Source organism: Leuresthes tenuis, unplaced genomic scaffold, assembly GCF_036924035.1.
Source record: "Leuresthes tenuis unplaced genomic scaffold, fLeuTen1.0.hap1 SCAF_24, whole genome shotgun sequence".
Classification (NCBI taxonomy): Eukaryota; Metazoa; Chordata; class Actinopteri; order Atheriniformes; family Atherinopsidae; genus Leuresthes; species Leuresthes tenuis.
Window position 1 is genome coordinate 4632360 of NW_027325378.1, and position 10718 is coordinate 4643077.

Consider the following 10718-nt stretch of genomic DNA (forward strand, 5'->3'; position numbering starts at 1 on the left):
GGTTGAAAAATGACGCAGTTGGTTTATTGAGCACACAGTCATTGCAGATGTTAAGGCCTTGGTTGTTACAGGACACTTTGCATTACAGAAGTAACCTCATAACGTTTCACAAAGTCAAAAAAAGACACATGACTGTTTGGCCTTTGAGGTGTGGACGGATCTCATCCAGACAAACACAATGACAACAAGTTTGCACTTCCACCGCATTTGGAATTACACATAATTCTGCAACAGCTCCACAGCTCAGGACCAGCGTGTAACAAACTGCTTTCAACCACAGCCGGCTAGTTCCATGCATGGGAGCTTGTTGCAGTTACAGTACTGAATAAAGTCAAGGTTTGGGGTGTCCTTTCAGTGCCATTTGTTCATTTTAGGCTATAATTTATTTCCAAATCCTCTGGGATTCCATCTCACAGAATAAAATCGTTTTTGGGAGTGGCTGAGAGAGCCATGAAACGCAGGTTCAGAGAGACCCCTGCATGTTCTTACATAACCAGCACCAGGGGTCCTTCCAAACCAGAGTCCCACAGCTTCTCTCGCCGTTTTGTGCTCCACCCTAACCTGCTCCGACACGTGAGCTGGGGTGAGTTGCCTTTCAGCAGATAGCTGCCTGAAGAGATGGCCGGCAGTGGTGGGTCACTTGTCTCTGCTGAGCACCATCTCGGTGAGCCTGATCAGGGCGTCCCTCTCCGGGGAAGGCCTGAGCATGCTGATCTGTCTGATGGCTTCTTGACAGTAACGCCGGGCCAGAAAGGTGGTCTGCTGCACGCCGTCACTCTGAAACAAACAGTCGCATTTATGTTCTGAGCCCACAAAGTGATGCGTTTTCAGTCAAACGAGGGATGTGACGTCAGACGCTGCAGGTGACCGACAGGCCAAGACTCTGTTTGACTGGACTTGGGAAAGTCCAGACCAGTGTTTCTCAATTCCGGTCCTCATGACCCACCGCCCTGCGTGTTTTTGATGTTTCCCTCCTCCACCACACCTGATTGAAATGAATGGCTCCTTCTCAGGCCACTGCAGAGCTTGATGACGAGCTGATCATTTGAATCAGGTGTGGTGGAGGAGGGAAACTTCAAAAACATGCAGGGCGGTGGGTCATGAGGACTGGAACTGAGAAACACTGGTCCAGACTAAAACTCCATGTCTTTACAGACCTCAGGACAGAAGTTCAACGCTTTTCATCCATCATGATGGAGTTTGTTGACCAAATACGAGTCAAAATACTGCAATGTAGCATGTTTACATGACAAATTATTGTTACTGTTCTTTCCAGCGTCATACCTGAAGGACGTACTGCCAGGCTCGATCTACATCTCCTTTGGAGCTGAAGCGTCTCATGATCATTGCATGAAGCTCAGGAAACTGAGAACACAGACAGGTTAACGCTGATTGTGGGCAGTGGTGCAGTTGGTGTACGTGCATGTTGGATACTGACGGGCGTCTCACCTGTTGACAGGCGAACAGAACCGGTCCGGTGGCCAAACCCAGTTTCAGGTCGGCGGCCGCTGGCTTGCCCAGCTGCTTGGCTCCTGATGTGAAGTCCAAAACGTCGTCCACTAGCTACATGACAACAACAAACGATTATTCACCCCCTTCCTTTCGTTATTTCTTAACGGAGCAACAGATTTTCACAGTGTAGCAGATTCTTGGAGCAGAAATCACCTGAAACGCGATGCCAACGTTTTTCCCGTACTGGTAGGCTATTTCGTGAACTTCAGGATCAGAATTTACCAGAATGGACACCTTCAATTAAAAGGAGCAGGCAGTCAACAAAGGACATACGGTGCAGAAAATGAGACTCTTCTCCAGCTAGGTCTTATTAATGTGGAGACAGAACGTACATACTGCTTTACAACTGTTTGCAATAAGACTCGCTGTCTTCTTGAAGGTTTTCTCGAGGTAGTGTTTGAATCTCTCGTTCTCGTTCTCTTTGGATCCCAGCTGCATGAATTCTCCTGGAAGAACAGCCCCATGAGTGAACAAACGCCGCCAATAGATCATGTTTGCAGAGGTTTAGTAGCTGAGACCAACAGTCTGTACCTCGGACCAGGTCCTCTATTACTTGGGAGAGCACTTTCACCACTGTGATGTTACCGATACGAGCCAAGGCCATCGAGGCAGCTGAGAGGATGAAATCTCCGGCTAAGATGGCCTGAAAGAGACAAAACAAACAGGGCGATGATGAAGTGGTGCAACACAAAATATGCAGTCAGGAGATGGGGAAGCAGTACCTTTCTTTCTCCCCAAATTTCATTGATGGACCGCTTTCCTCTTCTCTCATCTGATCCATCTATTACGTCGTCATGCACCAGGCTGGCAGTATGAATCATTTCAGTTATCATAGCTATTGCCCTCTGCCCCGGGAGCAGATCTCTACACACAGACAGCAGATTGCAGGAAGTCAGACGAAATAAAACTTAATGCTTCTCATGATAACTCAAACTTTTATAACAAGGTGGGGTTCATCTTGTGAGCACAGAGTCCCATTTCACTAACAAGGCAGCTCATTCCCGAGAGGAAAAAGTGAAAATAAACCTATAAATCTGACTCACCCAGCTCTGTTGCTGTGGATGTTCAGGGCGCGGGCCATCAGGACGACGATGATCGGGCGGATAGCCTTGCCCCTGCCATCAAAGTAGTAGTCGCATAGATATTTCAGCTCTTCTTTAGAAACAAACAGCTCCTGTGAAGCACAGCAAGAAAAATCACACCCTAAAAAACAACACTTTAAACAGAAAAATAACAACAAGGCTCTTTGCAGACTTCATAAACTTTAGATTCCCCTGAAGAGTGCGCTGTAAAAATCCCCGTTGTCTCACCTTTTTAATATCGTCATATAAACTCGTTAAGTCTTTCTGGGCTAACATGAAAGGGTCCTTTGGCTTTGCATCACTGTGTGTTGCTCGGCAACAACAAGACTGTAGTGTGGGATACAGGAACTGAGACTTGTGTCTGCAATGAAAAGGTACACAAACTTTAACTGAGACTCAAAGACTGCACCGTTATCCAATCACCCAACACTTGTAAAATGTGATAATAAATGTGTCACAGCGCAGCTCACCTAATTCGAGATAAACTTAAGCTTAAAGGTTTTGAGTGGATCTGCGTGGAAGATGGTGACATCACCTGAAAGTCGAAACAAACACAAATCAGAACAAATTTTACAGTCATTTATACATTTATAAAGCAAATTGATTCAGTGATTCATCGAGGCCTTTAGCAACCTGGTGCAATCTACAGGTATTTGCATGTTTTAGGCTGGAAGAATATTAAATTCCTGTTGTTGGAGTTGACTTAGAAACAACAAAATGATCCTTACCTGCAGATCTAATTTACAGCAGGAATAAATTTAAAGTAACCTGGATTAATACAGCATGAAAACACAATAAAAACGTGTAAAATCCTCTGTTTTTAATGTGGTTTCTGCTTAAATATCTCGGAGTCTGCTTTAGCAGCTGTGATCTCTCAGTTTCTTTTATAATCAGTGTTTTTTTAGCCTTTTTTAAACTGAATGATTCTGCTGTGGAGCTCCATATGCGTCTCAATGTCAAATGAATGAATGAAGGGTATGAAAGGAAATCTAAATGAATGAGAAGTTGACTCTACTTGGATTAGATTTAAACAGACATATGGTCGAGTCAAAGGCAGATTAGTGAAGTTCCCTGTTGGGTCTCAACCTTTATCACTGTAGGACATGCTGTGATGTGACCACAAATAAGACATAACACCGGCAACAAGTCCCGGTGCCTTAGAGAGGCTTACAAAACCCAGGAAACTCTTGCTACAGACTCCCAGTTACACAGCCACGAAATGTCGCAAAGAGCGCAGAGAAACAGGGGTCAGCTGTTGATCTGGACCACCCTGAAGGAGGACGGCTGAAGGCTCGCAATGTGCGTGACCTTCCTGCGGGTTTGACGGCGCTCCTCGCCCGGTGCAAACTCACCTCGTTTCCCGTCCCGGAGCTCAGGGACGCCCGGCTCAGACTGGACGCGGAGGAGGACACAGACCTGCCGTTGAAATACCACAAGGTTTCAATTAAACCTGTGTTCGTACAGCTTGTACCCCACCTCCTGCAATGCCGCCACCAGGACCCCGCCATGTTCCCATTTACCGTGCATTACACAGGTTATATATGTGCGGAAGCGGAAAAGAGTCACCGGGCGTTGCTTGATGACGTTTCGTAGTAAAATAAGCCGCAGGAAAAAGGAAGTTGAAGGAAGGAGGGACGGATTGTTTAAAACGTGAGCATCTGTTGAAAATGTAAAGGTATAATAAACTATTTTTATTCAAACTAAAGCTATAAAGTATGTTCCCCTTTGTATCTCCAGGAAATACACTAGTGTTTGGGGTGAGGCTAATAGCTGGGACGCTAACAGTTAAGCTAGCAACCAGCTATATCAGTTAAACTAAGCAAACCTACATTATTTAGTTTATTTAAGATGATAAGACACACCACAGGTGAACCGATGTGACATTTATAACAAGTAAACATAACAAACAAAAATCCCCCCAGTGATTACCCACATTGATACATATTTCCCATATATTTCTGATTACATATGCAAATCAGGTGCTCGTCTAAGTTTGAGCTGATTTGCATAATTAAAAACATAAATACGATTACATGATAAATACTGCATCGTATATCTGCATACAAACTCATTTGCATTTAATGGACCTAGTGTCTGAAAGAGGACGCAAAATAACCCAAAATGTTCATATTGTAGTACTCTTAATGTTTTTGCTTGTAGCTTGACTCGGTATAGTTTACAGCAAATTGTTAGTTCAAATTTCAGTCAAAACCTCTCCTAAAAGCAGAAATATGATATTACAAGGAAGGGTGGTTGTAAAATTGCATTGACATTTGTTTGATCCGGTGGCTTTCATATGTTTTGAGTGCAATTTTTGAGGTTCTCGTGTTCAATTTGAGGCCATATTCAAGTAAAAAGAAGAGAAAAATACTGCTCTTCTTGCCTTATGCCATTGATGTGACAGCTGTAGTTAGACCATCAATTGTATTAAATGTGTTTCAATAAAAAAAAACCCTAATAAACAATACTAACACTCTTGCTTTCAGAGGCTTTGACATTAAAGCTGTCTTTGCTTGTTCATGAATAATGATGCTTTTACTAACACGCATACAACACTTTTGACTGACAGGACCTGAATACATCGTGATGGGAACATCTGGCGGACACTTTTCTTTGATATATCTTTATAAAACTGTGTCGGTGGCATCTGCTGTGTGTGGAAATGTGGAGTACCTACAGAGCACTCGTCTTTGCTCTGGTAACGGCCTCAAACGTCACGCCCGTGCATGTCCTGGAGTTCTGCCAAAGCACCGATCCTGACTGCCACAGTCATGACGGCAAAACATCAAACAGCCGGCCGCCCTCAAACTCTGTCAAGCATCGGTGGGACGTGAACGCTTCAGACCTCACACAGTTCAGAGTAACCTGCAAGAAGCTAATAGGTACGACTGATTATCGTCTTTACAGGTCAGCTTCATGCAGAGAGAGCAGCCATGATGTCTTCATGCTATCCGTCCTTTTCCACAGAATCATTCCCAATCGATGAGGTTGATGGCGACTTCGTTCGCACTGTGAGGAACTGCGTATTCTCCAAATCCATTCCCACCCCTCTGAAAGGCCCGTTACGACTCGCAGCAGTTTCTAAGGTGACCGTGTCTAAAATTGTTGGCATCGCAGCTTTCCCCCGTAAACATATGAAGGTTAGGATGTTAAATCTTGAACTTGCCTCAACAGGATGTCATCGAAGAGATCTTAGATTTAGATGTGGCTGCAACACAGTCGGAAGATTTCCTGCTTTATGCAAGCGGTGCCAAGCTGCTCTCTGGTTCTGTGCCGCTTGCACACAGATATGGAGGTCATCAGGTAATTTCTGAAAGGTTTTTGTTTAAATCCTGCTGGCATAGAAAACGATTCCGTACGGTATTTACTCTGAGCTGAGATGATGGAACTGCGTTGGACTACATTAGACCGCTTTGTTTTTCCATCTTCCTCTGCTTTAGTTTGGTTACTGGGCAGGTCAGCTGGGTGATGGTCGAGCACATTTACTTGGTCAGTATTTAAACAGGTGAGAGCCCGCTTTAGAATAAGTTCCATGAATTCATTTGAGGTGCGTTGTGTATTAAAGCCTTGTTTTTAATCCTCTTATTAATTGTATCATTTTACAGGAAAGGTGAAATATGGGAACTGCAGCTCAAAGGCTCTGGGAAAACTCAATATTCAAGGTATGTTTCTTCTCTTTTCTAGATATATTTGAACTGAAACGGGATGTTTTTTTAAACAAATATGTCTTGCTGTGAAATGTCCAACAGATTGACTTTGCTTCTCGCTGCAGGTCTGGAGATGGTCGAGCTGTAGTCCGCTCCTCTGTCAGGGAGTTCCTGTGCAGCGAGGCGATGTATTTCCTTGGCGTTCCCACCAGCAGGGCTGTAAGGTAAAAACACTCGTGCATGAAGGCAAGAAAAAAGCTTGTCTTGTCTCTGTTAACTCATTTTAGAAAGACGAGTTATGAGAAAGATGAGTCTTTATTTCTGGCAGTTGAGCAGCTTTCACTGTGAGCACAGCTGTTAAATAATGAGCAGTGTCACTGTTGATTAGTCGATTCAAACGTTCGGCTCACGCCAGAAACACTTGAAATTTGTTGAAAAAGCTGTAAAATCATCCTTTCAATCGATGACCACTGTGTAAAATGTAAATAAAACACAATGCAGTCATATTCAAACCAATATTTTATTCATAATTAAACATGAAACACATCTAAAATGTTGAAAATGAAACATTTTACCGTTCTATGAAAAATATGAGCTCATCTTGAGTTTGATGGCAGCAATAAAGGTGCAAAAGAAGTAAGTTGTTCTGAAAAGAAACGTCTGGAAGAACACGTTGCAGCTAATTAGGTTATTTGGCATCAAATGACTGGCTATATAAAGAGCACCTTAGAGAGGTAGAGTCTCTCAGAAGGACACAGCTTCAGGCCCTCGGGCAGCTCTGGATTAAAAACAGACATGATTTAGTCATATTTGAACATGATCCAGGAATCTTCTTTGGACAAAAGCTCATTTAAAATCGACTGAGTCAAAGTGGAAAACTGTCAGATGAAATGAAATTTGAAATTCTTCTTTATAAAACATGGACTCTACGCCCTCTGGTATAAAGAGAAGGGGGACCAACCAGCTTGTTATCAGCTCTCAGTTCAAAAGCCTGCATATCTGATGGTATATGGGGGGTATTAGCGCCTATGGAACTGACAACCTGCACATCTGGAAAGGCTTACAAAAGTTTTAGAGCAACATCTGCTGCCATCCAGGCGACGTCTTCCTCAGGGAGGGCCTTTCATAGCTTTCATCCTGCATCTATTCCAACAGCATAACTTCTACTGAGAATATCTGCTGCATCATGAAACACAACAGGTCCAACAGCTGGTCTCCTCAGCTCCCAGATGTTTGCAGGTGTTGTTAAAAGAAGAGGGGGTGCTACACAGTCTGCCTCCTGCAGAAGGGAAGATGGGTTTTTGTAGAAGTTATGTTTTCTGAAGCAGGTGTGTGATGATGCTCAGATCCTTGTTCATGTGTTCTTTTACTTATCTGAAACATATTTGCTTTGCTTCAGTCTGATTGTGAGCGAGGAGCCTGTGCTGAGGGATCAGTTCTACAACGGAAATGTGAAAACAGAGAGAGGTACCGTGAATTCAGTCACAGATCCTTTAGGAACTGCTTCTGCACGTTTGTCCGATAATGTGATTTCCTTCATTCACTGTCCTAATCATGCTGCCGGTTCAGTGTTTTTGCTTCTCCTGCAGGAGCTGTTGTGCTCCGGTTGGCCAGGTCCTGGTTTCGGATCGGATCTTTAGAAATTTTGTCTGAAAGTGGAGAAATAGATCTTCTGAAGTGAGTCTTGTGTGGAGATCAGGTTTCCCTGCCTGCGGCGTACACAACAACTTGTGTCATCAGTTTTATTCTTCTTTTGATTCCAGAAAGCTGCTGAATTTCATCATCGAAGAGCATTTTTCTTTTGTTAGTTCAGATGACCCAGACAAATATTTGGTGAGTCGTGTTTATCGTGGTGATAACTTCTGGAAATGTTAAACCCTTAACGTGGAACTCTTTGTGCTTGTAGGTGTTTTTTTCCACGGTTGTAAATGAGACGGCGAGCCTGGTTGCTCAGTGGATGTCAGTCGGGTTCGCACATGGTGAGAAACTCTTGGGAAGTTAATCACACAGGTTGCCAACACTCTGCTGACATGTGCTGCTGCTTTATCCCGACAGGGGTGTGCAACACAGACAACTTCAGCCTTCTTTCCATCACCATTGACTACGGACCGTTTGGCTTCATGGAGTCGTATGACCCCAGTGCGTCCTTTTCTCTGAAATATGTGAATATCCTGCTCTCGTCAGCTCTCAAACAAAGACTTTGTTTTCCCAGATTTCGTTCCCAACACGTCTGATGACGAGGGCAGATACAGAATAGGAGCTCAGGCTGAAGTCGGCCTGTTCAACCTGGAGAAGCTGCTGGTGGCTCTGAGCCCTGTGCTCACACAGAAACAGCAGAAACAGTAAGAACTCTGTGAAATCTCTCTTATATGTTGCTGATTTGAATCTACTTTAAGATATATATACACACCACTGCCAAATAGGGTTGAAGTATGGTGTCATGATGCCAAGATCTAAAGAGCTTTCAGAGTCATTCGGATAAATAATCGTGAGTATTTCTGGTAAATGAGAAGAAATGAACCACTGACTGCTTTCCTTTCCTTTATCAACTGTGAATAAAGATAACTAGAGCCCACAACATCTTAAACAGCGACAGTTTAATGGCTTCTACAAGCCTCAGTATTTCACAAAAGGTGAAAAAAAAATCTTTTTTTTAAGAGAGGATTCTGAAATGGGGTGTGAAGGATGAAGATTTGAGGTTGATGCTCTGCCACTGATTCAACTACAAAAATAATTTCTGATCCGTCTGAAAGGGACCTTTTTTTAACACGTCAGCACAAAGCAGTGGTTCAAACAGAGGTCGTGGAGGGTTGTAGAACGGTAGAGCTAAGATCTGTCGAAGTCCGAGGCTTTTATTTATGCCAGAGGAGGACGGTGCCGTCTTCTGAGAGCAGGGTTGTTAATGTCCTTTTTCCTTTTTTTCCTCAGCGCTAAAATGATTTTAAGAGGGTATGGTGACATTTACCAGACGAGGTGAGCTCCAGGTGAAACATTCCCACTTCTTTGTGCTGTATGCGTGTTCATGCTACATTGAACTCGTCTTAGTGATAGTTAGTCACAGTGCGTCGGTGGTTTTCTTTCAGGATTCACCGGTTATTCAAAGCGAAACTGGGTCTTCTCGGTGAGGAGGAGGAGGATAACTACCTTATCGCCCTCCTGCTTAAGGCAAGCCTTTTACAGTTTGGAGTTTCCTTCTTGCATTTAATCTAAAGTTGTATTCTTTACTTCTACTTTTGTGTTTGGCTCTTGTAGATGATGGAGGACACACGGGCAGACTTCACCATGACGTTCAGGCAGCTCAGCGAAGTTTCAGCCAATCAGCTTCGCAACAGGACCTTCACAGAGGTAAAGTTGTCATTTGATGGTGTGTGTTTGCACTGCATGCAGTTTCTTCTTGTCCAGAAGTAACATCAAGCACAGAGTTGTTCATTTCGGGGCTTTTTCTTCATGCTTTTTAGATGTGGGCTCTTGCTGACTTGTCATCACATAAGCTTTCCTCTGATTGGATCAACATGTACCTGCTGCGGATCAGTAGGTGAGCAAAGCAGGACGATGTCAAGCTTTGGACCAGTTAGTTTTGATTGAAAATGCCTGAAATATTGTTTGTATAACACCGCTTTTTATTAGTGTGAATAATAGAGTCATTTTTTCCTTTTTCTGTTCAGGCAACAGAGTGATTTGGATCGTCAGAACAGGATGAAAAGTAAGGCTCTCCGTATTTGAAGTTGATCGAACCGTAAAGAGATGTTTGTAACATAAATCTTACAGGTATAAATCCTCGATATGTGCTGAGGAACTGGATGGCAGAGTCAGCTGTAAGGAAAGCTGAGATGAATGATTTCTCAGAGGTAAACACATGAACCTTTTCTCCTAAATTAGCCAAAAGCACCAACAGTGGTCTTGGCTTGTCTAACCTTGCTGTAATTCCTCTGTCATTTCACTAGGTGGCGCTGCTGCTCCACATCCTGTCCTCTCCCTTTGTTACACAAGACGCCGCAGAGGAGGCGGGCTATGCAGCAAGACCTCCGTGGTGGGCGAACAGCTTAAAGGTCAGCTGTTCTTCATGAGTGAAACAGAAAAACACGGAGAGCACAACAAAGCTGTCATATAAATTCTGCCATGTTTGAGGTGGTATCTGTGAAGGTCGTGGAAGATTCCCCACTGTGTGTGCAGATCTACTCACAGCAGCCACGGAAGCATCTGACGTCCGACTGCCGGTTTCTGTTCTCGGGGTGTGAGATGAGTTCATTCACAGCAGTTAACCAACTTCACAATTTATTCATTTTTAGACTTTTTGTGTCTGTGAGAAGCTCCATGTTGAATTTCTTCACACAATGTCTGGTTTAAAATGGGAAGTAAAATTGATTTTCAATCTTTAATGAAGCTCTTATTTAATTCTGCTGTCACAAACACATTTCGAACACTTGACAGTTGCATCATATTGCCACAGAGCTCAGGGTGTATGTTGCCTGATGGT

At 43.6% G+C, this 10718-nt stretch overlaps 2 protein-coding genes across 3 annotated transcripts; one reads left to right on the plus strand and one right to left on the minus strand.

The window, feature by feature from the left end:
- Positions 1-2: 2 nt before the first annotated feature.
- pdss1 (prenyl (decaprenyl) diphosphate synthase, subunit 1) lies at positions 3-4159 on the minus strand. The gene is made up of 11 exons (XM_072378165.1): positions 3947-4159; positions 3065-3129; positions 2823-2955; positions 2556-2686; positions 2235-2376; positions 2044-2155; positions 1849-1958; positions 1666-1746; positions 1450-1563; positions 1285-1365; positions 3-777 (listed from the first exon to the last, which is right to left on the minus strand). Exons 1-11 carry the CDS (start codon positions 4100-4102, stop codon positions 637-639), a joined length of 1266 nt encoding a protein of 421 aa, XP_072234266.1. The 5' UTR covers positions 4103-4159; the 3' UTR covers positions 3-636.
- LOC140284310 (protein adenylyltransferase SelO-like) lies at positions 4106-10620 on the plus strand. Of its 2 annotated transcripts, none has more exons than XM_072378153.1 (20): positions 4106-4269; positions 5164-5476; positions 5562-5680; positions 5769-5897; positions 6035-6099; positions 6200-6256; positions 6367-6465; positions 7641-7708; positions 7831-7918; positions 8005-8074; positions 8148-8220; positions 8297-8380; positions 8454-8583; positions 9170-9214; positions 9325-9406; positions 9494-9586; positions 9700-9776; positions 9907-9944; positions 10010-10089; positions 10186-10620. In XM_072378153.1, exons 2-20 carry the CDS (start codon positions 5257-5259, stop codon positions 10306-10308), a joined length of 1740 nt encoding a protein of 579 aa, XP_072234254.1. In that variant the 5' UTR covers positions 4106-4269; positions 5164-5256; the 3' UTR covers positions 10309-10620. The 2 variants fall into 2 exon arrangements, with proteins under 2 accessions (XP_072234254.1, XP_072234255.1); XM_072378154.1 differs by having other exon boundaries at positions 4106-4244.
- The last annotated feature ends 98 nt before the right edge of the window (positions 10621-10718 follow it).